The sequence below is a fragment of the Lissotriton helveticus genome, chromosome 12 (assembly GCF_964261635.1).
Source record: "Lissotriton helveticus chromosome 12, aLisHel1.1, whole genome shotgun sequence".
Lineage (NCBI taxonomy): Eukaryota > Metazoa > Chordata > Amphibia > Caudata > Salamandridae > Lissotriton > Lissotriton helveticus.
The window spans coordinates 557,352,083-557,377,699 of NC_136073.1; the positions used below are offsets into that span (position 1 = coordinate 557,352,083).

General features: G+C 37.8%; 5 protein-coding genes across 20 annotated transcripts in view; 1 reads left to right on the top strand and 4 right to left on the bottom strand.

Moving 5' to 3' along the window:
• The window catches only part of LOC144798761 (uncharacterized), a 1,691,129-nt gene that overhangs the window by 1,464,458 nt on the left and 201,054 nt on the right, over window positions 1-25,617 (bottom strand). The window lies entirely within an intron of this gene.
• SMPD3 (sphingomyelin phosphodiesterase 3) overlaps window positions 1-25,617 on the top strand; it is a 1,033,773-nt gene that overhangs the window by 337,882 nt on the left and 670,274 nt on the right. The window lies entirely within an intron of this gene.
• LOC144798766 (uncharacterized) lies at window positions 2,888-8,680 on the bottom strand. 6 transcript variants are annotated; one of them, XM_078669806.1, is made up of 4 exons: window positions 4,092-8,680; window positions 3,914-4,003; window positions 3,686-3,789; window positions 2,888-3,000 (listed from the first exon to the last, which is right to left on the bottom strand). In XM_078669806.1, the coding sequence occupies exon 1, from the start codon at window positions 7,094-7,096 to the stop codon at window positions 5,300-5,302; it is 1,797 nt and encodes a 598-aa protein (XP_078525932.1). In that variant the 5' UTR covers window positions 7,097-8,680; the 3' UTR covers window positions 2,888-3,000; window positions 3,686-3,789; window positions 3,914-4,003; window positions 4,092-5,299. The 6 variants fall into 6 exon arrangements, with proteins under 6 accessions (XP_078525932.1, XP_078525928.1, XP_078525930.1 ...); XM_078669802.1 differs by having other exon boundaries at window positions 3,686-4,460; window positions 4,570-8,680; XM_078669804.1 differs by having other exon boundaries at window positions 3,686-4,213; window positions 4,325-8,680.
• Window positions 10,112-17,331, bottom strand: LOC144798764 (uncharacterized). 6 transcript variants are annotated; one of them, XM_078669799.1, is made up of 4 exons: window positions 11,316-17,331; window positions 11,138-11,227; window positions 10,910-11,013; window positions 10,112-10,224 (listed from the first exon to the last, which is right to left on the bottom strand). In XM_078669799.1, exon 1 carries the CDS (start codon window positions 14,318-14,320, stop codon window positions 12,524-12,526), a length of 1,797 nt encoding a protein of 598 aa, XP_078525925.1. In that variant the 5' UTR covers window positions 14,321-17,331; the 3' UTR covers window positions 10,112-10,224; window positions 10,910-11,013; window positions 11,138-11,227; window positions 11,316-12,523. The 6 variants fall into 6 exon arrangements, with proteins under 6 accessions (XP_078525925.1, XP_078525921.1, XP_078525923.1 ...); XM_078669795.1 differs by having other exon boundaries at window positions 10,910-11,684; window positions 11,794-17,331; XM_078669797.1 differs by having other exon boundaries at window positions 10,910-11,437; window positions 11,549-17,331.
• Window positions 17,336-24,113, bottom strand: LOC144798763 (uncharacterized). Of its 6 annotated transcripts, XM_078669793.1 has the most exons (4): window positions 18,540-24,113; window positions 18,362-18,451; window positions 18,134-18,237; window positions 17,336-17,448 (listed from the first exon to the last, which is right to left on the bottom strand). In XM_078669793.1, exon 1 carries the CDS (start codon window positions 21,542-21,544, stop codon window positions 19,748-19,750), a length of 1,797 nt encoding a protein of 598 aa, XP_078525919.1. In that variant the 5' UTR covers window positions 21,545-24,113; the 3' UTR covers window positions 17,336-17,448; window positions 18,134-18,237; window positions 18,362-18,451; window positions 18,540-19,747. The 6 variants fall into 6 exon arrangements, with proteins under 6 accessions (XP_078525919.1, XP_078525915.1, XP_078525917.1 ...); XM_078669789.1 differs by having other exon boundaries at window positions 18,134-18,908; window positions 19,018-24,113; XM_078669791.1 differs by having other exon boundaries at window positions 18,134-18,661; window positions 18,773-24,113.

Genomic DNA, 25,617 nt, shown 5'->3' on the forward strand with positions numbered 1-25,617 from the left:
GCATTAAGGTGACAAGTAAAGCCTGTCCAGCCACAAAGGTTGGAGTAGGGGGCAGGCTTTGTGGGATCAAACCTGCCACCTGTAGGCATATGTCTGAAGTGACAAGTCAGAAATGAGGCTGTGATGTATGAGACTTTGACTTTAAGGCTGTAACACTGATTTAAATTATTTACCCATATTTCCCCATAACCGTTTCTCAGCAATCTTTAACCACATTGCAATTTCCAACCATACACGCTAGCACACCACAGATTGCCTCACTCTACCTGAAATCTAACTTACCCTGTTATCTGACCCTCCTGTTGAGCCCCATCCTGCCTTCCTGTAGTTACATTACTTACACTTTCTTCAGTCTCCAATCCTGTTTAAATTCTGTCATTTTTAGATAATTAGACCACCACCTCATTGCCTTCTCCTAACAGTAGCCTTCGCTTCCCTACCATCATAACACCAAAAATCATAGTTCCCTGTAGCCCTAAATACATTTCTTATTTTGACCTTAAAGGGACAACATCATCATCCATCCTATCTTACCGAATATCTCTCACATCAACACACTCATGTTCAAGTATAGGGGCGATTCATATCGAATTACTGGATGTCTTTCTCCCTTTCATCCCGAAAACATAAATTTACTTTCATTTGCTGTCTCGTTTCATGAAAAACGCAAAACTAATGAACCCCTATTCGTTAAATCAAAATACTTTCATGAATTATATTAAAAACTCAGAATCTCTTCTCCGTCCTTGAAAATTAAATATAAACAAGTATTGGCAAATCCAAATGGACTGGCTGAGACAAGCTAATGCAATGGTTAGATAACAAAATAAATAAAAGCAAATTCTTAACCATCTTTGTCTCGTAAAATATGGGAACTTTTTTTTAGAAGGAAATGAATATTGTATACACACTTTGTGCAGTCACTCAAAGTGAAGGGGGCCAATCTGTAAAACGGGCTGACCCATTGCCCCATGCTGTGGTGAGTTAAGCAAAATGTGAACAACAATTTAACATGTTAACAGATGAAGTCCAAAAGCCCCACTATGTATGTCTATCATGCATGAATGCTTTGGAAAAACAATGGCGAGGCAGCTAAAGCTATCTCATGAGCCAGACCTAAACAGTTACAAAGGAAAAGCATCAAGGACAACCCCACACTCCTCTAATGTTCAAATAGATGGAGACCTAGATGGTCATGAAGAACTTTGTGAAGTTCAGAACTGTTTCAACTTTTCAGATTTACCAAATTGGTTTACCTATTTTAACCATTGCTGCTTTCGAATGTTTAATCATGGCAGCTCTTGCACGCTACTTTTTCACTTCTCTTGCACATCACTGCTAATCTTGTTCCCTTCATGCCAACAATATAGTGCCATTCCTGTCTACACCCTGATACCCAATAAATCAGAGAGGTAAAGGAACCACCATTTGTCACATCAGAAATCCGTGTTGAAAAAAGGACATCTTCACTCTATTCTGTTCTCAAGAGGAAAAATGTTAAAGGCTATATCCATCCTCCTTCAAGATAAAATGATTGTTGATGTCTACATAGACAGAGTGGTCTGCTAGAGAAACTGCCTCAAAACTCATTCACCTTCCAAAATTGATAAATGTGGATCAAGACTGCCTTCAGGCATTCAGTCCACTTCTCTCTACCTTCCTGCTCCATTCTGAAATGACCATCCTTCATGGAGAGCTCTCTGTCTGACACCTTCTAATTGTTGTCTAACATAAAACATTGATTTTACCGAGATGATACCACCTTACCTCAGCTCATCAAACATTTCCCCAAACTTTTCTCAAGCCTCTGCTGCCATTCATAAACTTTTCTCTTTTCAAAGGGTGATTAGACTGAGCCATTGTCCCCACTAAAAGCGCCTATCTCACTTTTATTGACTTGAAAATCTAATTAAACTTTTTGTTGCACACAATTTCAAAAGTATTTTGACTATCAGAGCCTTCTTCACTTTGACACATTTATCATACAAGTATTGTGCTGATGTGAAACAGAAACCCTTCCAGCTGCTGCTAACACTGTAAAATTGATTGACATCTGTCACATGTATCTGCTTATTTGGTTGGACTTATCACTTCTACACTATTGACAGTGATACCCCAATGTTGACCGTAGCATCTTGAATGGGCATTAGTGATTCGGTTTCTGGAAGGTTATCATTGTTACTTTTAGGCTCCACCAAATTTGTAGTGAATCCTACAGATCCAGTTTCACAACCATGTGTGATGTTTAACACCTGTGTGAACCACCAAGAGACCTGCACAAACCATTCCTGTCAGACAAGTTCTTAGCATCGGCTAGGTGGACCAATTTTAGATCTAGGTCCCTGAGATTGTACCCAATCTCTTGCTAGCTTCCTAGCTTCTGCCTCATTTGCCTCTTCTTTCCCATGACAACTGTAGTTCATTTTTATTCTTCCTTTTCCTTGTTCTACATTCGTAATCGAATCATATTAGCACATGGTTGGGAAGTGTTACATAAAAATCTTTACAACATAAGACATCTGTGTTAAAGAAAGTAGGAAATCGCTCTGCTCATTGTTCAATCTGTTTAACCTTTGTGCTTGTCAAAAGGTGATTACTTTGTGTCTTAGAAGGCAACATTCTCAGGCACTTGAAAGATTTAAAATGTGAAGGTAAACACCCAGGCTATCAGTTAAACAAAAACCAGCTATGTATTCGACTGAAGTATTCCCAAAAGTTAGAAACTTAAACCATAACACAAACAAATATAATGATATCAAAAATAGTATTTTTTAATAAAAACAAAGATAAATTTATACAATGTAAACATATACTTATAATAGATTATCGATGCAAAAATGATGAGTTTTCTAATGGAAGAAAACATAAATTTAAAACATATTAAGATAGACACTGATACATATTCTTTCTAAAGTTTTTTGTGGCTGTTGAGTTTGAGTCAACGCGTTTCGACACGTCGTGGTGTCTTCCTCAGGACAGTTATACGTTCAGCCAATATGTCTATAAAGAACAGAGTATTATTAGTTCTTGTATATTTGTTTGAAAATTCAATGTCATGGTTTACAGTTTCATATTAGAACATTGAAATTGATGATCGATGGCAGTGAACCAAAAAGTCATTATCCATTTCATTTTGTGATATCTGGTTCATTTTAGTTCAACATGGGAATATCGATTGTATTCATTGTTTAACTTTGAGTACTTTTTAATACATAGCATAGTACAGTGCACTTGATATAAATTCATACATTAAAGGTAACGTTGGGAGAAGAGGCTTAGACAGTTGCAATTTACATGATATCAATTGTTTTGTCTAATATTTACAATTATTCTGTTGTTAATATTCATTGGAGAGCTGATTCACATTTTGATTTGATGACAGTAATTTTTTAATATTTCACCTTCTATCTCAGGTAGCAAATAGAACCACGATTAAAGTTTAGGAAAGAAAAGATAAGTAAAGGAAACCAACAGAAAAAGGGTGACAACTAGGATTAATCGTTTATTTCTTGTGAGGGTTTTAGTATTAATTTGAACCATACCTAAAAACTGGTATCCTAGTTTCTATAAGCTCATGCATCTGGTACTGCATACCTATCTACAACAGTATCTCTTTATATCTGAAATACTCAGTAGTGAGTACCTCTTTTCTTTCAATTAGATGATAGGTATCATATAACTTTACCTGACTGCGATCTCTCTTCAAGATTTACCAGCCAAAACCTTCATTAAAAACCAGACTGATTGAGGCACCGTTATTTTCATTTCCTAAGATTCGGCATGTGTAACCTGCAAGAAAGATAATTCCATATTTCTTAAACGCCCTTCCATTTGGTATTTTATGTATAGGGCGTGCTAGAGAGCAACATGTGCTCATCCACATAGTCTTTTTTTTGGGGGGTATATAGTCTACCTTCATTTTAATGGTACACTGCTCCCATCTCAATCAGGCTGTATTTCTACCACACTGTGGTTGTCTTCATAAAAACGAGTTCCCTCCAAACTATAAATAAAACCAATTGGTCGTCATAATAGGTAATAGAGGTTTTCTAGTGGTGCAAAGCTCAGCTAACAATCGTATCTTTTCTCACCTTATTAGTAAAAAAGAAGCATTGAAAGTGTAATTAAAAATCCCTCTCGCAGTCGCTATGTCATTTACAGCCCAAATCCGTCACGTTTTCAGGGAATTCGAGCTTTCAGCGTAGAGCGGTAACTATTTAAAGAGAGTGAGAAACCGCACATGTTTGCATATTAGAACAGCTATTTTTGTGGCCCTCTTTTAACAAAGTCTACTTAGGTAAGTAAACACGGCCTATCTTCATACCTTAAGAGGCTCTTGTTCCTTACATGCGGACCGTTAGTGGTTCCCGCTGTTAGGGATAGCGCTGCATAGAAGACGGGTTTCCTCGTTCTTTCCCTTCTTTAAACGATTCAAGCTTCCAGCGCGGAGCGGCAATTCTCTAAAAGAGGTGAAGTGCCGCACATATTTAAATGTTTTAGGAAAAGTATTATTGCAACCCGCCTTTAATAAAATCTCCTCGGGTCAGAAAAAATGGCATGTATTTATACCTTAAAGGAATCTTGTTTCCTTTACGCGGGCCGTCAGGGATTCCCGCTGTTGACAATAGCGTTGCATAAAAGGCGGGTTTCCTCGTCCGATACCCTTTCGCTGCGGGGACCAATTAAGTATGATGATGTGCGCTTACTCGTGGACGGACTCTATACTTTAAGCAGAGTACCTAAAACGTTCAAAATTAAACTTATATTAGTTTGTGGGTTTATCTTATTGCTATAGATTAAAGCCATTATGGGCGAGGGGAAACATTTCTTATCTCACTCACCTTACTCGCGCTCTTTCTCCCTATGGGGATGGTCCAATCGGCGGGCGGCTTGTAACGGCAGGAATTCAAAGGATTCACAAGCCGTAGTTTTATTGGTATTTATACTCTAACCTGTTTATCTCATTGAACTAGGGCTCCTCCCATGTTTAAAGCTGTAACTACCGTTTTTTTCTTTGGGACTCATTTCAAACATAGACAAAGGGAAAGCAACCGATTCTTTTCATTCACCGATTTGTTTCCTTTTGCTCTTATGTGTCACTATGTGATTTATTTGTTATAAACTAGGAATCTTTATTTTATCATAGACAGAAGTTTAGATATTTAAAGGTTGCTTAATTAGTAAAAATAGGTGAAAGCGACCTCTACATTGAATTCGAGTTCCCTCTAGTTCAGAGTAAATGGTAACTTTACAATTTATTTGAGATATTGTTCCATATCCCTATGGTCTATTGATTTCATTATATTATCGCATTTGACCACGGGCATTCCGAATTCAGGCCTTGTTTATATGTGTCAAGAGTAAAGATCCAATAAAGTTCTCGCTTTTTCCTGATTTGTTCCCCTCCTGTGTTATTTGGCAGTTTTATTTTCTCCAGAATGCGCCACTTCATTTCTTCGGAAGAATGTCCGAAGTCCATAAAGTGGCTGACTAAAGGCGCAGACAATTTTTTAGTTTTTATTGCTGACCGATGCTCGGTCAGCCTTGTTTTTATGGCCTTTCCTGTCTCGCCAACGTATCCTAAGTGGCATGGACATGTGATGAGATACACCACATTCTGTGTGTTGCATGTCCATAAATCTTTTGCTTTTATTTCTACATTATTTAGGGTCATTGTTTCACCGAGAAGAATGTTATTGCAGGATTTACAAGAGCCACAACTTGATGTGCCTTTTACTGGGTTGTTATTCTGGAAAGACCTTTGTACAAATGGTGGATTTTCCGCAGTTTTGCTAAATCTGGATCGAACAATTTGGTCTTTTAAATTCTTGTTGCGCCTATGCGCATACATGGGTTTGGGTATTTTTTGTTGGGTGTTATTCAAGTTCAATAAATGCCAATTGGAATTTATAATCTGCCTAATGCTTCCATCTATGGTTGAGTGTTTCGTTATACAAACCAAGGACGGGGCATTTTTAGTTCGATTTGAGTTTAGGAGTGCATCCCTGTCGTAGAATCTAGCTCTTTTGTAGGCCTCTCGTATTAGGCGGCGTGGGTAGCCTCTTTGTAAGAATTTGATTTTCATGTTCTCAGATTGTAAATCATAGTCTCTTAATTCTGTACAATTACGTCGTACTCTCAGAAATTGGGAAAACGGAATACTATCCTTTTGGCACTTCGGGTGGAAACTTTTGAAGTGCAGCATTGTATTCCTGGCAGTGGGTTTGGTAAATAAATCAACCTGCAATCTGCCATCACCATTTTTGATAAAAATGTCCAGGAACTCTACCCTGTCTTTGTTAGTATGTGCAGTGAATTTTAAGTTTACATCTGCCTCGTTCAGCCAAAGGAGGAATTCCCTCAGAGTCTGTTCCCCATTGGTCCACACAAAGAAAATGTCATCTATGTAGCGGTACCAATGGGAAACAGACTCAAAGAAAGGGGCCATTTCATTAAAAATATTTTTTGTTTCGAAGGCGATCATGTAGATGTTAGCTATGGATGGAGCCATCGAGGCTCCCATGCTGACTCCCTTCGTTTGTAGGAACAATTGTTCACCAAATTCAAAACAGTTTTCTGTAAGTACAAGAGTAAGGCATTCCCTAATAAAATTGCTACAACAAGGAATTTGATATTCCTCAATGAACCATAGCGTTGTCTCTATTGCTCCAATCTGTGGTATATTACTATATAGTGACTCGATGTCAAGAGTCACTAAAATATCTTTCTGAGGATTAAATTGGAGATTCTCCACTTTTTTTATAATGTCACCTGTATCCTTAATGTAGGAGGGCGATAGCGGGATATATGGACGCAAAATGTTGTCTAGATATTTCGAGACGGCCTCCAAAGGCGTTCCTATTGTTGATACTATTGGACGATATGGAGGATCTTCTTGGTTCTTGTGGACCTTAGGTAGTCCATAAATGCACGACATTTTTCCTTCAGATTTATTTAGATATTCAAATTCCTTTTTATTTATAATTCCCGTTCCTAAGGCTTTAGTTGTTATCTTGTTAATAGATTTCACTATCTTATTTATGGGGTTCAGCTTAATTTTCTTATAAAATGTCGGGTCATTAAGCATCTCCAACATTTTGCTTTCATATTTTAAGGTGTCTATTAAAACTATTCCTCCACCTTTGTCGCTACTCTTCACAGTGACTGTTTTGTTTGTTTTAAATTTTTCTATTGAGTCATGTTCGTCTTTTGAGATGTTATAAATTGGTTTAGGGATAAACTTTAAAGTTTGATCTAATTTACTTAAAACTGCTTTCTCAAAGATAGCGATCTCTGGGCCTACCTGATCTAAGGTTGGTGTGAAGGTGGATGGTAGGGCAACTATATTAGGGGATATATTATCCAATGTTAAAGGGTCATTCTCTGCAAAGTATCTTTTTAACCTAATTTTTCTGAAAAATGCATGAATATCCCTATACAACTCAAAGATATTCACCTGAGTGTGGGGGACAAAGGATAATCCTTTTGATAGAAGAGAGAGGTCGGAGGGTGCTAGATTATGAGAAGAGAGGTTAAATATCGGGATTACATCCCGTTCCTCCAGTATTGCTTGCTTCTGGTTTCCAGGTACTGTTGAGGTTCCTGGGCATACTGGTGATTCTGATAGTTCCCTCTCTGTGGATTTTGGAATCTCACTCTTCTCCGTCCCCCTCTCCCCCCTCTGTTCCCTAAAAAAGATCGACGGTTGCCTCTGTGGTTATTTCTTGGGTCAAAAGGCATATCATTGTGGAATCCCATCCCCCCTTCTTCTTCCGACTCAGGGTCTGAAGAATCGGAGAAGGTGTTGATTCTTTGCTGGGTTTCGTATCTTGGTGCCCCATGTTGATAATCTGACTTAAAATAAATTTGCTGTCTCGTTTCATGAAAAACGCAAAACTAATGAACCCCTATTCGTTAAATCAAAATACTTTCATGAATTATATTAAAAACTCAGAATCTCTTCTCCGTCCTTGAAAATTAAATATAAACAAGTATTGGCAAATCCAAATGGACTGGCTGAGACAAGCTAATGCAATGGTTAGATAACAAAATAAATAAAAGCAAATTCTTAACCATCTTTGTCTCGTAAAATATGGGAACTTTTTTTTAGAAGGAAATGAATATTGTATACACACTTTGTGCAGTCACTCAAAGTGAAGGGGGCCAATCTGTAAAACGGGCTGACCCATTGCCCCATGCTGTGGTGAGTTAAGCAAAATGTGAACAACAATTTAACATGTTAACAGATGAAGTCCAAAAGCCCCACTATGTATGTCTATCATGCATGAATGCTTTGGAAAAACAATGGCGAGGCAGCTAAAGCTATCTCATGAGCCAGACCTAAACAGTTACAAAGGAAAAGCATCAAGGACAACCCCACACTCCTCTAATGTTCAAATAGATGGAGACCTAGATGGTCATGAAGAACTTTGTGAAGTTCAGAACTGTTTCAACTTTTCAGATTTACCAAATTGGTTTACCTATTTTAACCATTGCTGCTTTCGAATGTTTAATCATGGCAGCTCTTGCACGCTACTTTTTCACTTCTCTTGCACATCACTGCTAATCTTGTTCCCTTCATGCCAACAATATAGTGCCATTCCTGTCTACACCCTGATACCCAATAAATCCGAGAGGTAAAGGAACCACCATTTGTCACATCAGAAATCCGTGTTGAAAAAAGGACATCTTCACTCTATTCTGTTCTCAAGAGGAAAAATGTTAAAGGCTATATCCATCCTCCTTCAAGATAAAATGATTGTTGATGTCTACATAGACAGAGTGGTCTGCTAGAGAAACTGCCTCAAAACTCATTCACCTTCCAAAATTGATAAATGTGGATCAAGACTGCCTTCAGGCATTCAGTCCACTTCTCTCTACCTTCCTGCTCCATTCTGAAATGACCATCCTTCATGGAGAGCTCTCTGTCTGACACCTTCTAATTGTTGTCTAACATAAAACATTGATTTTACCGAGATGATACCACCTTACCTCAGCTCATCAAACATTTCCCCAAACTTTTCTCAAGCCTCTGCTGCCATTCATAAACTTTTCTCTTTTCAAAGGGTGATTAGACTGAGCCATTGTCCCCACTAAAAGCGCCTATCTCACTTTTATTGACTTGAAAATCTAATTAAACTTTTTGTTGCACACAATTTCAAAAGTATTTTGACTATCAGAGCCTTCTTCACTTTGACACATTTATCATACAAGTATTGTGCTGATGTGAAACAGAAACCCTTCCAGCTGCTGCTAACACTGTAAAATTGATTGACATCTGTCACATGTATCTGCTTATTTGGTTGGACTTATCACTTCTACACTATTGACAGTGATACCCCAATGTTGACCGTAGCATCTTGAATGGGCATTAGTGATTCGGTTTCTGGAAGGTTATCATTGTTACTTTTAGGCTCCACCAAATTTGTAGTGAATCCTACAGATCCAGTTTCACAACCATGTGTGATGTTTAACACCTGTGTGAACCACCAAGAGACCTGCACAAACCATTCCTGTCAGACAAGTTCTTAGCATCGGCTAGGTGGACCAATTTTAGATCTAGGTCCCTGAGATTGTACCCAATCTCTTGCTAGCTTCCTAGCTTCTGCCTCATTTGCCTCTTCTTTCCCATGACAACTGTAGTTCATTTTTATTCTTCCTTTTCCTTGTTCTACATTCGTAATCGAATCATATTAGCACATGGTTGGGAAGTGTTACATAAAAATCTTTACAACATAAGACATCTGTGTTAAAGAAAGTAGGAAATCGCTCTGCTCATTGTTCAATCTGTTTAACCTTTGTGCTTGTCAAAAGGTGATTACTTTGTGTCTTAGAAGGCAACATTCTCAGGCACTTGAAAGATTTAAAATGTGAAGGTAAACACCCAGGCTATCAGTTAAACAAAAACCAGCTATGTATTCGACTGAAGTATTCCCAAAAGTTAGAAACTTAAACCATAACACAAACAAATATAATGATATCAAAAATAGTATTTTTTAATAAAAACAAAGATAAATTTATACAATGTAAACATATACTTATAATAGATTATCGATGCAAAAATGATGAGTTTTCTAATGGAAGAAAACATAAATTTAAAACATATTAAGATAGACACTGATACATATTCTTTCTAAAGTTTTTTGTGGCTGTTGAGTTTGAGTCAACGCGTTTCGACACGTCGTGGTGTCTTCCTCAGGACAGTTATACGTTCAGCCAATATGTCTATAAAGAACAGAGTATTATTAGTTCTTGTATATTTGTTTGAAAATTCAATGTCATGGTTTACAGTTTCATATTAGAACATTGAAATTGATGATCGATGGCAGTGAACCAAAAAGTCATTATCCATTTCATTTTGTGATATCTGGTTCATTTTAGTTCAACATGGGAATATCGATTGTATTCATTGTTTAACTTTGAGTACTTTTTAATACATAGCATAGTACAGTGCACTTGATATAAATTCATACATTAAAGGTAACGTTGGGAGAAGAGGCTTAGACAGTTGCAATTTACATGATATCAATTGTTTTGTCTAATATTTACAATTATTCTGTTGTTAATATTCATTGGAGAGCTGATTCACATTTTGATTTGATGACAGTAATTTTTTAATATTTCACCTTCTATCTCAGGTAGCAAATAGAACCAAGATTAAAGTTTAGGAAAGAAAAGATAAGTAAAGGAAACCAACAGAAAAAGGGTGACAACTAGGATTAATCGTTTATTTCTTGTGAGGGTTTTAGTATTAATTTGAACCATACCTAAAAACTGGTATCCTAGTTTCTATAAGCTCATGCATCTGGTACTGCATACCTATCTACAACAGTATCTCTTTATATCTGAAATACTCAGTAGTGAGTACCTCTTTTCTTTCAATTAGATGATAGGTATCATATAACTTTACCTGACTGCGATCTCTCTTCAAGATTTACCAGCCAAAACCTTCATTAAAAACCAGACTGATTGAGGCACCGTTATTTTCATTTCCTAAGATTCGGCATGTGTAACCTGCAAGAAAGATAATTCCATATTTCTTAAACGCCCTTCCATTTGGTATTTTATGTATAGGGCGTGCTAGAGAGCAACATGTGCTCATCCACATAGTCTTTTTTTTGGGGGGTATATAGTCTACCTTCATTTTAATGGTACACTGCTCCCATCTCAATCAGGCTGTATTTCTACCACACTGTGGTTGTCTTCATAAAAACGAGTTCCCTCCAAACTATAAATAAAACCAATTGGTCGTCATAATAGGTAATAGAGGTTTTCTAGTGGTGCAAAGCTCAGCTAACAATCGTATCTTTTCTCACCTTATTAGTAAAAAAGAAGCATTGAAAGTGTAATTAAAAATCCCTCTCGCAGTCGCTATGTCATTTACAGCCCAAATCCGTCACGTTTTCAGGGAATTCGAGCTTTCAGCGTAGAGCGGTAACTATTTAAAGAGAGTGAGAAACCGCACATGTTTGCATATTAGAACAGCTATTTTTGTGGCCCTCTTTTAACAAAGTCTACTTAGGTAAGTAAACACGGCCTATCTTCATACCTTAAGAGGCTCTTGTTCCTTACATGCGGACCGTTAGTGGTTCCCGCTGTTAGGGATAGCGCTGCATAGAAGACGGGTTTCCTCGTTCTTTCCCTTCTTTAAACGATTCAAGCTTCCAGCGCGGAGCGGCAATTCTCTAAAAGAGGTGAAGTGCCGCACATATTTAAATGTTTTAGGAAAAGTATTATTGCAACCCGCCTTTAATAAAATCTCCTCGGGTCAGAAAAAATGGCATGTATTTATACCTTAAAGGAATCTTGTTTCCTTTACGCGGGCCGTCAGGGATTCCCGCTGTTGACAATAGCGTTGCATAAAAGGCGGGTTTCCTCGTCCGATACCCTTTCGCTGCGGGGACCAATTAAGTATGATGATGTGCGCTTACTCGTGGACGGACTCTATACTTTAAGCAGAGTACCTAAAACGTTCAAAATTAAACTTATATTAGTTTGTGGGTTTATCTTATTGCTATAGATTAAAGCCATTATGGGCGAGGGGAAACATTTCTTATCTCACTCACCTTACTCGCGCTCTTTCTCCCTATGGGGATGGTCCAATCGGCGGGCGGCTTGTAACGGCAGGAATTCAAAGGATTCACAAGCCGTAGTTTTATTGGTATTTATACTCTAACCTGTTTATCTCATTGAACTAGGGCTCCTCCCATGTTTAAAGCTGTAACTACCGTTTTTTTCTTTGGGACTCATTTCAAACATAGACAAAGGGAAAGCAACCGATTCTTTTCATTCACCGATTTGTTTCCTTTTGCTCTTATGTGTCACTATGTGATTTATTTGTTATAAACTAGGAATCTTTATTTTATCATAGACAGAAGTTTAGATATTTAAAGGTTGCTTAATTAGTAAAAATAGGTGAAAGCGACCTCTACATTGAATTCGAGTTCCCTCTAGTTCAGAGTAAATGGTAACTTTACAATTTATTTGAGATATTGTTCCATATCCCTATGGTCTATTGATTTCATTATATTATCGCATTTGACCACGGGCATTCCGAATTCAGGCCTTGTTTATATGTGTCAAGAGTAAAGATCCAATAAAGTTCTCGCTTTTTCCTGATTTGTTCCCCTCCTGTGTTATTTGGCAGTTTTATTTTCTCCAGAATGCGCCACTTCATTTCTTCGGAAGAATGTCCGAAGTCCATAAAGTGGCTGACTAAAGGCGCAGACAATTTTTTAGTTTTTATTGCTGACCGATGCTCGGTCAGCCTTGTTTTTATGGCCTTTCCTGTCTCGCCAACGTATCCTAAGTGGCATGGACATGTGATGAGATACACCACATTCTGTGTGTTGCATGTCCATAAATCTTTTGCTTTTATTTCTACATTATTTAGGGTCATTGTTTCACCGAGAAGAATGTTATTGCAGGATTTACAAGAGCCACAACTTGATGTGCCTTTTACTGGGTTGTTATTCTGGAAAGACCTTTGTACAAATGGTGGATTTTCCGCAGTTTTGCTAAATCTGGATCGAACAATTTGGTCTTTTAAATTCTTGTTGCGCCTATGCGCATACATGGGTTTGGGTATTTTTTGTTGGGTGTTATTCAAGTTCAATAAATGCCAATTGGAATTTATAATCTGCCTAATGCTTCCATCTATGGTTGAGTGTTTCGTTATACAAACCAAGGACGGGGCATTTTTAGTTCGATTTGAGTTTAGGAGTGCATCCCTGTCGTAGAATCTAGCTCTTTTGTAGGCCTCTCGTATTAGGCGGCGTGGGTAGCCTCTTTGTAAGAATTTGATTTTCATGTTCTCAGATTGTAAATCATAGTCTCTTAATTCTGTACAATTACGTCGTACTCTCAGAAATTGGGAAAACGGAATACTATCCTTTTGGCACTTCGGGTGGAAACTTTTGAAGTGCAGCATTGTATTCCTGGCAGTGGGTTTGGTAAATAAATCAACCTGCAATCTGCCATCACCATTTTTGATAAAAATGTCCAGGAACTCTACCCTGTCTTTGTTAGTATGTGCAGTGAATTTTAAGTTTACATCTGCCTCGTTCAGCCAAAGGAGGAATTCCCTCAGAGTCTGTTCCCCATTGGTCCACACAAAGAAAATGTCATCTATGTAGCGGTACCAATGGGAAACAGACTCAAAGAAAGGGGCCATTTCATTAAAAATATTTTTTGTTTCGAAGGCGATCATGTAGATGTTAGCTATGGATGGAGCCATCGAGGCTCCCATGCTGACTCCCTTCGTTTGTAGGAACAATTGTTCACCAAATTCAAAACAGTTTTCTGTAAGTACAAGAGTAAGGCATTCCCTAATAAAATTGCTACAACAAGGAATTTGATATTCCTCAATGAACCATAGCGTTGTCTCTATTGCTCCAATCTGTGGTATATTACTATATAGTGACTCGATGTCAAGAGTCACTAAAATATCTTTCTGAGGATTAAATTGGAGATTCTCCACTTTTTTTATAATGTCACCTGTATCCTTAATGTAGGAGGGCGATAGCGGGATATATGGACGCAAAATGTTGTCTAGATATTTCGAGACGGCCTCCAAAGGCGTTCCTATTGTTGATACTATTGGACGATATGGAGGATCTTCTTGGTTCTTGTGGACCTTAGGTAGTCCATAAATGCACGACATTTTTCCTTCAGATTTATTTAGATATTCAAATTCCTTTTTATTTATAATTCCCGTTCCTAAGGCTTTAGTTGTTATCTTGTTAATAGATTTCACTATCTTATTTATGGGGTTCAGCTTAATTTTCTTATAAAATGTCGGGTCATTAAGCATCTCCAACATTTTGCTTTCATATTTTAAGGTGTCTATTAAAACTATTCCTCCACCTTTGTCGCTACTCTTCACAGTGACTGTTTTGTTTGTTTTAAATTTTTCTATTGAGTCATGTTCGTCTTTTGAGATGTTATAAATTGGTTTAGGGATAAACTTTAAAGTTTGATCTAATTTACTTAAAACTGCTTTCTCAAAGATAGCGATCTCTGGGCCTACCTGATCTAAGGTTGGTGTGAAGGTGGATGGTAGGGCAACTATATTAGGGGATATATTATCCAATGTTAAAGGGTCATTCTCTGCAAAGTATCTTTTTAACCTAATTTTTCTGAAAAATGCATGAATATCCCTATACAACTCAAAGATATTCACCTGAGTGTGGGGGACAAAGGATAATCCTTTTGATAGAAGAGAGAGGTCGGAGGGTGCTAGATTATGAGAAGAGAGGTTAAATATCGGGATTACATCCCGTTCCTCCAGTATTGCTTGCTTCTGGTTTCCAGGTACTGTTGAGGTTCCTGGGCATACTGGTGATTCTGATAGTTCCCTCTCTGTGGATTTTGGAATCTCACTCTTCTCCGTCCCCCTCTCCCCCCTCTGTTCCCTAAAAAAGATCGACGGTTGCCTCTGTGGTTATTTCTTGGGTCAAAAGGCATATCATTGTGGAATCCCATCCCCCCTTCTTCTTCCGACTCAGGGTCTGAAGAATCGGAGAAGGTGTTGATTCTTTGCTGGGTTTCGTATCTTGGTGCCCCATGTTGATAATCTGACTTAAAATAAATTTGCTGTCTCGTTTCATGAAAAACGCAAAACTAATGAACCCCTATTCGTTAAATCAAAATACTTTCATGAATTATATTAAAAACTCAGAATCTCTTCTCCGTCCTTGAAAATTAAATATAAACAAGTATTGGCAAATCCAAATGGACTGGCTGAGACAAGCTAATGCAATGGTTAGATAACAAAATAAATAAAAGCAAATTCTTAACCATCTTTGTCTCGTAAAATATGGGAACTTTTTTTTAGAAGGAAATGAATATTGTATACACACTTTGTGCAGTCACTCAAAGTGAAGGGGGCCAATCTGTAAAACGGGCTGACCCATTGCCCCATGCTGTGGTGAGTTAAGCAAAATGTGAACAACAATTTAACATGTTAACAGATGAAGTCCAAAAGCCCCACTATGTATGTCTATCATGCATGAATGCTTTGGAAAAACAATGGCGAGGCAGCTAAAGCTATCTCATGAGCCAGACCTAAACAGTTACAAAGGAAAAGCATCAAGGACAACCCCACACTCCTCTAATGTTCAAATAGATGGAGACCTAGATGGTCATGAAGAACTTTGTGAAGTTCAGAACTGTTTCAACTTTTCAGATTTACCAAATTGGTTTACCTATTTTAACCATTGCTGCTTTCGAATGTTTAATCATGGCAGCTCTTGCACGCTACTTTTTCACTTCTCTTGCACATCACTGCTAATCTTGTTCCCTTCATGCCAACAATATAGTGCCATTCCTGTCTACACCCTGATACCCAATAAATCAGAGAGGTAAAGGAACCACCATTTGTCACATCAGAAATCCGTGTTGAAAAAAGGACATCTTCACTCTATTCTGTTCTCAAGAGGAAAAATGTTAAAGGCTATATCCATCCTCCTTCAAGATAAAATGATTGTTGATGTCTACATAGACAGAGTGGTCTGCTAGAGAAACTGCCTCAAAACTCATTCACCTTCCAAAATTGATAAATGTGGATCAAGACTGCCTTCAGGCATTCAGTCCACTTCTCTCTACCTTCCTGCTCCATTCTGAAATGACCATCCTTCATGGAGAGCTCTCTGTCTGACACCTTCTAATTGTTGTCTAACATAAAACATTGATTTTACCGAGATGATACCACCTTACCTCAGCTCATCAAACATTTCCCCAAACTTTTCTCAAGCCTCTGCTGCCATTCATAAACTTTTCTCTTTTCAAAGGGTGATTAGACTGAGCCATTGTCCCCACTAAAAGCGCCTATCTCACTTTTATTGACTTGAAAATCTAATTAAACTTTTTGTTGCACACAATTTCAAAAGTATTTTGACTATCAGAGCCTTCTTCACTTTGACACATTTATCATACAAGTATTGTGCTGATGTGAAACAGAAACCCTTCCAGCTGCTGCTAACACTGTAAAATTGATTGACATCTGTCACATGTATCTGCTTATTTGGTTGGACTTATCACTTCTACACTATTGACAGTGATACCCCAATGTTGACCGTAGCATCTTGAATGGGCATTAGTGATTCGGTTTCTGGAAGGTTATCATTGTTACTTTTAGGCTCCACCAAATTTGTAGTGAATCCTACAGATCCAGTTTCACAACCATGTGTGATGTTTAACACCTGTGTGAACCACCAAGAGACCTGCACAAACCATTCCTGTCAGACAAGTTCTTAGCATCGGCTAGGTGGACCAATTTTAGATCTAGGTCCCTGAGATTGTACCCAATCTCTTGCTAGCTTCCTAGCTTCTGCCTCATTTGCCTCTTCTTTCCCATGACAACTGTAGTTCATTTTTATTCTTCCTTTTCCTTGTTCTACATTCGTAATCGAATCATATTAGCACATGGTTGGGAAGTGTTACATAAAAATCTTTACAACATAAGACATCTGTGTTAAAGAAAGTAGGAAATCGCTCTGCTCATTGTTCAATCTGTTTAACCTTTGTGCTTGTCAAAAGGTGATTACTTTGTGTCTTAGAAGGCAACATTCTCAGGCACTTGAAAGATTTAAAATGTGAAGGTAAACACCCAGGCTATCAGTTAAACAAAAACCAGCTATGTATTCGACTGAAGTATTCCCAAAAGTTAGAAACTTAAACCATAACACAAACAAATATAATGATATCAAAAATAGTATTTTTTAATAAAAACAAAGATAAATTTATACAATGTAAACATATACTTATAATAGATTATCGATGCAAAAATGATGAGTTTTCTAATGGAAGAAAACATAAATTTAAAACATATTAAGATAGACACTGATACATATTCTTTCTAAAGTTTTTTGTGGCTGTTGAGTTTGAGTCAACGCGTTTCGACACGTCGTGGTGTCTTCCTCAGGACAGTTATACGTTCAGCCAATATGTCTATAAAGAACAGAGTATTATTAGTTCTTGTATATTTGTTTGAAAATTCAATGTCATGGTTTACAGTTTCATATTAGAACATTGAAATTGATGATCGATGGCAGTGAACCAAAAAGTCATTATCCATTTCATTTTGTGATATCTGGTTCATTTTAGTTCAACATGGGAATATCGATTGTATTCATTGTTTAACTTTGAGTACTTTTTAATACATAGCATAGTACAGTGCACTTGATATAAATTCATACATTAAAGGTAACGTTGGGAGAAGAGGCTTAGACAGTTGCAATTTACATGATATCAATTGTTTTGTCTAATATTTACAATTATTCTGTTGTTAATATTCATTGGAGAGCTGATTCACATTTTGATTTGATGACAGTAATTTTTTAATATTTCACCTTCTATCTCAGGTAGCAAATAGAACCAAGATTAAAGTTTAGGAAAGAAAAGATAAGTAAAGGAAACCAACAGAAAAAGGGTGACAACTAGGATTAATCGTTTATTTCTTGTGAGGGTTTTAGTATTAATTTGAACCATACCTAAAAACTGGTATCCTAGTTTCTATAAGCTCATGCATCTGGTACTGCATACCTATCTACAACAGTATCTCTTTATATCTGAAATACTCAGTAGTGAGTACCTCTTTTCTTTCAATTAGATGATAGGTATCATATAACTTTACCTGACTGCGATCTCTCTTCAAGATTTACCAGCCAAAACCTTCATTAAAAACCAGACTGATTGAGGCACCGTTATTTTCATTTCCTAAGATTCGGCATGTGTAACCTGCAAGAAAGATAATTCCATATTTCTTAAACGCCCTTCCATTTGGTATTTTATGTATAGGGCGTGCTAGAGAGCAACATGTGCTCATCCACATAGTCTTTTTTTTGGGGGGTATATAGTCTACCTTCATTTTAATGGTACACTGCTCCCATCTCAATCAGGCTGTATTTCTACCACACTGTGGTTGTCTTCATAAAAACGAGTTCCCTCCAAACTATAAATAAAACCAATTGGTCGTCATAATAGGTAATAGAGGTTTTCTAGTGGTGCAAAGCTCAGCTAACAATCGTATCTTTTCTCACCTTATTAGTAAAAAAGAAGCATTGAAAGTGTAATTAAAAATCCCTCTCGCAGTCGCTATGTCATTTACAGCCCAAATCCGTCACGTTTTCAGGGAATTCGAGCTTTCAGCGTAGAGCGGTAACTATTTAAAGAGAGTGAGAAACCGCACATGTTTGCATATTAGAACAGCTATTTTTGTGGCCCTCTTTTAACAAAGTCTACTTAGGTAAGTAAACACGGCCTATCTTCATACCTTAAGAGGCTCTTGTTCCTTACATGCGGACCGTTAGTGGTTCCCGCTGTTAGGGATAGCGCTGCATAGAAGACGGGTTTCCTCGTTCTTTCCCTTCTTTAAACGATTCAAGCTTCCAGCGCGGAGCGGCAATTCTCTAAAAGAGGTGAAGTGCCGCACATATTTAAATGTTTTAGGAAAAGTATTATTGCAACCCGCCTTTAATAAAATCTCCTCGGGTCAGAAAAAATGGCATGTATTTATACCTTAAAGGAATCTTGTTTCCTTTACGCGGGCCGTCAGGGATTCCCGCTGTTGACAATAGCGTTGCATAAAAGGCGGGTTTCCTCGTCCGATACCCTTTCGCTGCGGGGACCAATTAAGTATGATGATGTGCGCTTACTCGTGGACGGACTCTATACTTTAAGCAGAGTACCTAAAACGTTCAAAATTAAACTTATATTAGTTTGTGGGTTTATCTTATTGCTATAGATTAAAGCCATTATGGGCGAGGGGAAACATTTCTTATCTCACTCACCTTACTCGCGCTCTTTCTCCCTATGGGGATGGTCCAATCGGCGGGCGGCTTGTAACGGCAGGAATTCAAAGGATTCACAAGCCGTAGTTTTATTGGTATTTATACTCTAACCTGTTTATCTCATTGAACTAGGGCTCCTCCCATGTTTAAAGCTGTAACTACCGTTTTTTTCTTTGGGACTCATTTCAAACATAGACAAAGGGAAAGCAACCGATTCTTTTCATTCACCGATTTGTTTCCTTTTGCTCTTATGTGTCACTATGTGATTTATTTGTTATAAACTAGGAATCTTTATTTTATCATAGACAGAAGTTTAGATATTTAAAGGTTGCTTAATTAGTAAAAATAGGTGAAAGCGACCTCTACATTGAATTCGAGTTCCCTCTAGTTCAGAGTAAATGGTAACTTTACAATTTATTTGAGATATTGTTCCATATCCCTATGGTCTATTGATTTCATTATATTATCGCATTTGACCACGGGCATTCCGAATTCAGGCCTTGTTTATATGTGTCAAGAGTAAAGATCCAATAAAGTTCTCGCTTTTTCCTGATTTGTTCCCCTCCTGTGTTATTTGGCAGTTTTATTTTCTCCAGAATGCGCCACTTCATTTCTTCGGAAGAATGTCCGAAGTCCATAAAGTGGCTGACTAAAGGCGCAGACAATTTTTTAGTTTTTATTGCTGACCGATGCTCGGTCAGCCTTGTTTTTATGGCCTTTCCTGTCTCGCCAACGTATCCTAAGTGGCATGGACATGTGATGAGATACACCACATTCTGTGTGTTGCATGTCCATAAATCTTTTGCTTTTATTTCTACATTATTTAGGGTCATTGTTTCACCGAGAAGAATGTTATTGCAGGATTTACAAGAGCCACAACTTGATGTGCCTTTTACTGGGTTGTTATTCTGGAAAGACCTTTGTACAAATGGTGGATTTTCCGCAGTTTTGCTAAATCTGGATCGAACAATTTGGTCTTTTAAATTCTTGTTGCGCCTATGCGCATACATGGGTTTGGGTATTTTTTGTTGGGTGTTATTCAAGTTCAATAAATGCCAATTGGAATTTATAATCTGCCTAATGCTTCCATCTATGGTTGAGTGTTTCGTTATACAAACCAAGGACGGGGCATTTTTAGTTCGATTTGAGTTTAGGAGTGCATCCCTGTCGTAGAATCTAGCTCTTTTGTAGGCCTCTCGTATTAGGCGGCGTGGGTAGCCTCTTTGTAAGAATTTGATTTTCATGTTCTCAGATTGTAAATCATAGTCTCTTAATTCTGTACAATTACGTCGTACTCTCAGAAATTGGGAAAACGGAATACTATCCTTTTGGCACTTCGGGTGGAAACTTTTGAAGTGCAGCATTGTATTCCTGGCAGTGGGTTTGGTAAATAAATCAACCTGCAATCTGCCATCACCATTTTTGATAAAAATGTCCAGGAACTCTACCCTGTCTTTGTTAGTATGTGCAGTGAATTTTAAGTTTACATCTGCCTCGTTCAGCCAAAGGAGGAATTCCCTCAGAGTCTGTTCCCCATTGGTCCACACAAAGAAAATGTCATCTATGTAGCGGTACCAATGGGAAACAGACTCAAAGAAAGGGGCCATTTCATTAAAAATATTTTTTGTTTCGAAGGCGATCATGTAGATGTTAGCTATGGATGGAGCCATCGAGGCTCCCATGCTGACTCCCTTCGTTTGTAGGAACAATTGTTCACCAAATTCAAAACAGTTTTCTGTAAGTACAAGAGTAAGGCATTCCCTAATAAAATTGCTACAACAAGGAATTTGATATTCCTCAATGAACCATAGCGTTGTCTCTATTGCTCCAATCTGTGGTATATTACTATATAGTGACTCGATGTCAAGAGTCACTAAAATATCTTTCTGAGGATTAAATTGGAGATTCTCCACTTTTTTTATAATGTCACCTGTATCCTTAATGTAGGAGGGCGATAGCGGGATATATGGACGCAAAATGTTGTCTAGATATTTCGAGACGGCCTCCAAAGGCGTTCCTATTGTTGATACTATTGGACGATATGGAGGATCTTCTTGGTTCTTGTGGACCTTAGGTAGTCCATAAATGCACGACATTTTTCCTTCAGATTTATTTAGATATTCAAATTCCTTTTTATTTATAATTCCCGTTCCTAAGGCTTTAGTTGTTATCTTGTTAATAGATTTCACTATCTTATTTATGGGGTTCAGCTTAATTTTCTTATAAAATGTCGGGTCATTAAGCATCTCCAACATTTTGCTTTCATATTTTAAGGTGTCTATTAAAACTATTCCTCCACCTTTGTCGCTACTCTTCACAGTGACTGTTTTGTTTGTTTTAAATTTTTCTATTGAGTCATGTTCGTCTTTTGAGATGTTATAAATTGGTTTAGGGATAAACTTTAAAGTTTGATCTAATTTACTTAAAACTGCTTTCTCAAAGATAGCGATCTCTGGGCCTACCTGATCTAAGGTTGGTGTGAAGGTGGATGGTAGGGCAACTATATTAGGGGATATATTATCCAATGTTAAAGGGTCATTCTCTGCAAAGTATCTTTTTAACCTAATTTTTCTGAAAAATGCATGAATATCCCTATACAACTCAAAGATATTCACCTGAGTGTGGGGGACAAAGGATAATCCTTTTGATAGAAGAGAGAGGTCGGAGGGTGCTAGATTATGAGAAGAGAGGTTAAATATCGGGATTACATCCCGTTCCTCCAGTATTGCTTGCTTCTGGTTTCCAGGTACTGTTGAGGTTCCTGGGCATACTGGTGATTCTGATAGTTCCCTCTCTGTGGATTTTGGAATCTCACTCTTCTCCGTCCCCCTCTCCCCCCTCTGTTCCCTAAAAAAGATCGACGGTTGCCTCTGTGGTTATTTCTTGGGTCAAAAGGCATATCATTGTGGAATCCCATCCCCCCTTCTTCTTCCGACTCAGGGTCTGAAGAATCGGAGAAGGTGTTGATTCTTTGCTGGGTTTCGTATCTTGGTGCCCCATGTTGATAATCTGACTTAAAATAAATTTGCTGTCTCGTTTCATGAAAAACGCAAAACTAATGAACCCCTATTCGTTAAATCAAAATACTTTCATGAATTATATTAAAAACTCAGAATCTCTTCTCCGTCCTTGAAAATTAAATATAAACAAGTATTGGCAAATCCAAATGGACTGGCTGAGACAAGCTAATGCAATGGTTAGATAACAAAATAAATAAAAGCAAATTCTTAACCATCTTTGTCTCGTAAAATATGGGAACTTTTTTTTAGAAGGAAATGAATATTGTATACACACTTTGTGCAGTCACTCAAAGTGAAGGGGGCCAATCTGTAAAACGGGCTGACCCATTGCCCCATGCTGTGGTGAGTTAAGCAAAATGTGAACAACAATTTAACATGTTAACAGATGAAGTCCAAAAGCCCCACTATGTATGTCTATCATGCATGAATGCTTTGGAAAAACAATGGCGAGGCAGCTAAAGCTATCTCATGAGCCAGACCTAAACAGTTACAAAGGAAAAGCATCAAGGACAACCCCACACTCCTCTAATGTTCAAATAGATGGAGACCTAGATGGTCATGAAGAACTTTGTGAAGTTCAGAACTGTTTCAACTTTTCAGATTTACCAAATTGGTTTACCTATTTTAACCATTGCTGCTTTCGAATGTTTAATCATGGCAGCTCTTGCACGCTACTTTTTCACTTCTCTTGCACATCACTGCTAATCTTGTTCCCTTCATGCCAACAATATAGTGCCATTCCTGTCTACACCCTGATACCCAATAAATCAGAGAGGTAAAGGAACCACCATTTGTCACATCAGAAATCCGTGTTGAAAAAAGGACATCTTCACTCTATTCTGTTCTCAAGAGGAAAAATGTTAAAGGCTATATCCATCCTCCTTCAAGATAAAATGATTGTTGATGTCTACATAGACAGAGTGGTCTGCTAGAGAAACTGCCTCAAAACTCATTCACCTTCCAAAATTGATAAATGTGGATCAAGACTGCCTTCAGGCATTCAGTCCACTTCTCTCTACCTTCCTGCTCCATTCTGAAATGACCATCCTTCATGGAGAGCTCTCTGTCTGACACCTTCTAATTGTTGTCTAACATAAAACATTGATTTTACCGAGATGATACCACCTTACCTCAGCTCATCAAACATTTCCCCAAACTTTTCTCAAGCCTCTGCTGCCATTCATAAACTTTTCTCTTTTCAAAGGGTGATTAGACTGAGCCATTGTCCCCACTAAAAGCGCCTATCTCACTTTTATTGACTTGAAAATCTAATTAAACTTTTTGTTGCACACAATTTCAAAAGTATTTTGACTATCAGAGCCTTCTTCACTTTGACACATTTATCATACAAGTATTGTGCTGATGTGAAACAGAAACCCTTCCAGCTGCTGCTAACACTGTAAAATTGATTGACATCTGTCACATGTATCTGCTTATTTGGTTGGACTTATCACTTCTACACTATTGACAGTGATACCCCAATGTTGACCGTAGCATCTTGAATGGGCATTAGTGATTCGGTTTCTGGAAGGTTATCATTGTTACTTTTAGGCTCCACCAAATTTGTAGTGAATCCTACAGATCCAGTTTCACAACCATGTGTGATGTTTAACACCTGTGTGAACCACCAAGAGACCTGCACAAACCATTCCTGTCAGACAAGTTCTTAGCATCGGCTAGGTGGACCAATTTTAGATCTAGGTCCCTGAGATTGTACCCAATCTCTTGCTAGCTTCCTAGCTTCTGCCTCATTTGCCTCTTCTTTCCCATGACAACTGTAGTTCATTTTTATTCTTCCTTTTCCTTGTTCTACATTCGTAATCGAATCATATTAGCACATGGTTGGGAAGTGTTACATAAAAATCTTTACAACATAAGACATCTGTGTTAAAGAAAGTAGGAAATCGCTCTGCTCATTGTTCAATCTGTTTAACCTTTGTGCTTGTCAAAAGGTGATTACTTTGTGTCTTAGAAGGCAACATTCTCAGGCACTTGAAAGATTTAACACATTCATTGATATAGTTTTCGTAAAATTCAGGGATTATGAGAAAATATTAGCTGATATAAAAAATTACTTGCTGCCACACCCCTGTGGTTAATAAACATTTGTTTTATTCTGTCTATTAGGGTCTTAATTTGGAGCTATATTCATCATACCCTTTTTAAAGAATTAATATTTGTAAGTGCAAAATACGTCTTTTTAAATTGTGTATGAAAGCCTTAGCCTTTTTTGGGGTTCCATGGTGTTTCCTAACTGTGAGAATTAAGTTTCAGACAAAAACAATACATCTGTACCCAGATGGCTTAGTGAGATATCTATGGACCTGCAGCTAGATTCATCAAGCATTTTTGCGAGCGCAAACGGTGCGATCGCAAAAATCGGCAGTTTCCGCCCGCAAAAATGGCATTTGGAATTCATCAATGGGTCATGAACTCGCAATTTGAGAAATCGCAAATAATTGCGATTTCTCAAATTGCGATCGCATTTAAGGAATCTCAATTAGAGATTCCTTAAATGCAATTCATGAACCATTTTAAAATTGCGAAATCGCAATTTTTGGCTGCTATTTACCGCGAGGTCAAACCTCGAGGTAAATAGCGAAAAGTTAGAAAAATGCATTTAAATGCATTTTTCTAAGTTGCATGTTACACACACACATGTCCTTTGGACATGTGTGTGCGCAACACCAATGTAGATGACATTTCAGGGGTGCTACAGGGTGTCCTTTGGACACCCCTGGCACCCTTGAAATCGCAATCTTATTTGCGATTAGCAAATTGCTAATCACAAATAAGGAATGACTCCCCATTCATTCCTATGGGCCTTTAGGCCCATAGGAATGAATGGGGAGCTATTCCTTATTTGCGATTAGCAATTAGCTAATCGCAAATAAGGAATCAGTGGGAATCGCAAATTCAATTGCGATTCCTACATGAATCCCGTTTTGCGAGTCTGTAATAGCGATTCCTTAATAATCGCTATTACAGACTCGCAAAACGGGACTTTGATGAATCTAGGGGCTGATGTACTAATATTTCTTTGACAAAAAGTAGGTTCAAATTGCGCTCCAACTTTTTGCAGATGGGATAGTATTTTGCAAACTGACTTACGTACTAATCAACAAGTTACTTTCGTTCGGTAACACATTATCTGGTAGAGACAATATCTAGCTGCAGATTCCTTATTTTTGAATTTCCCATGTGTCAGAAGTACTCCTGTGCGCTGTCGGGTGGCTCAGTTTGTCTGCGGTGTTAGCACCAGAAGTCACCTATCTAGGCAAATTCCAGGCACACAGATGTCAGTTACT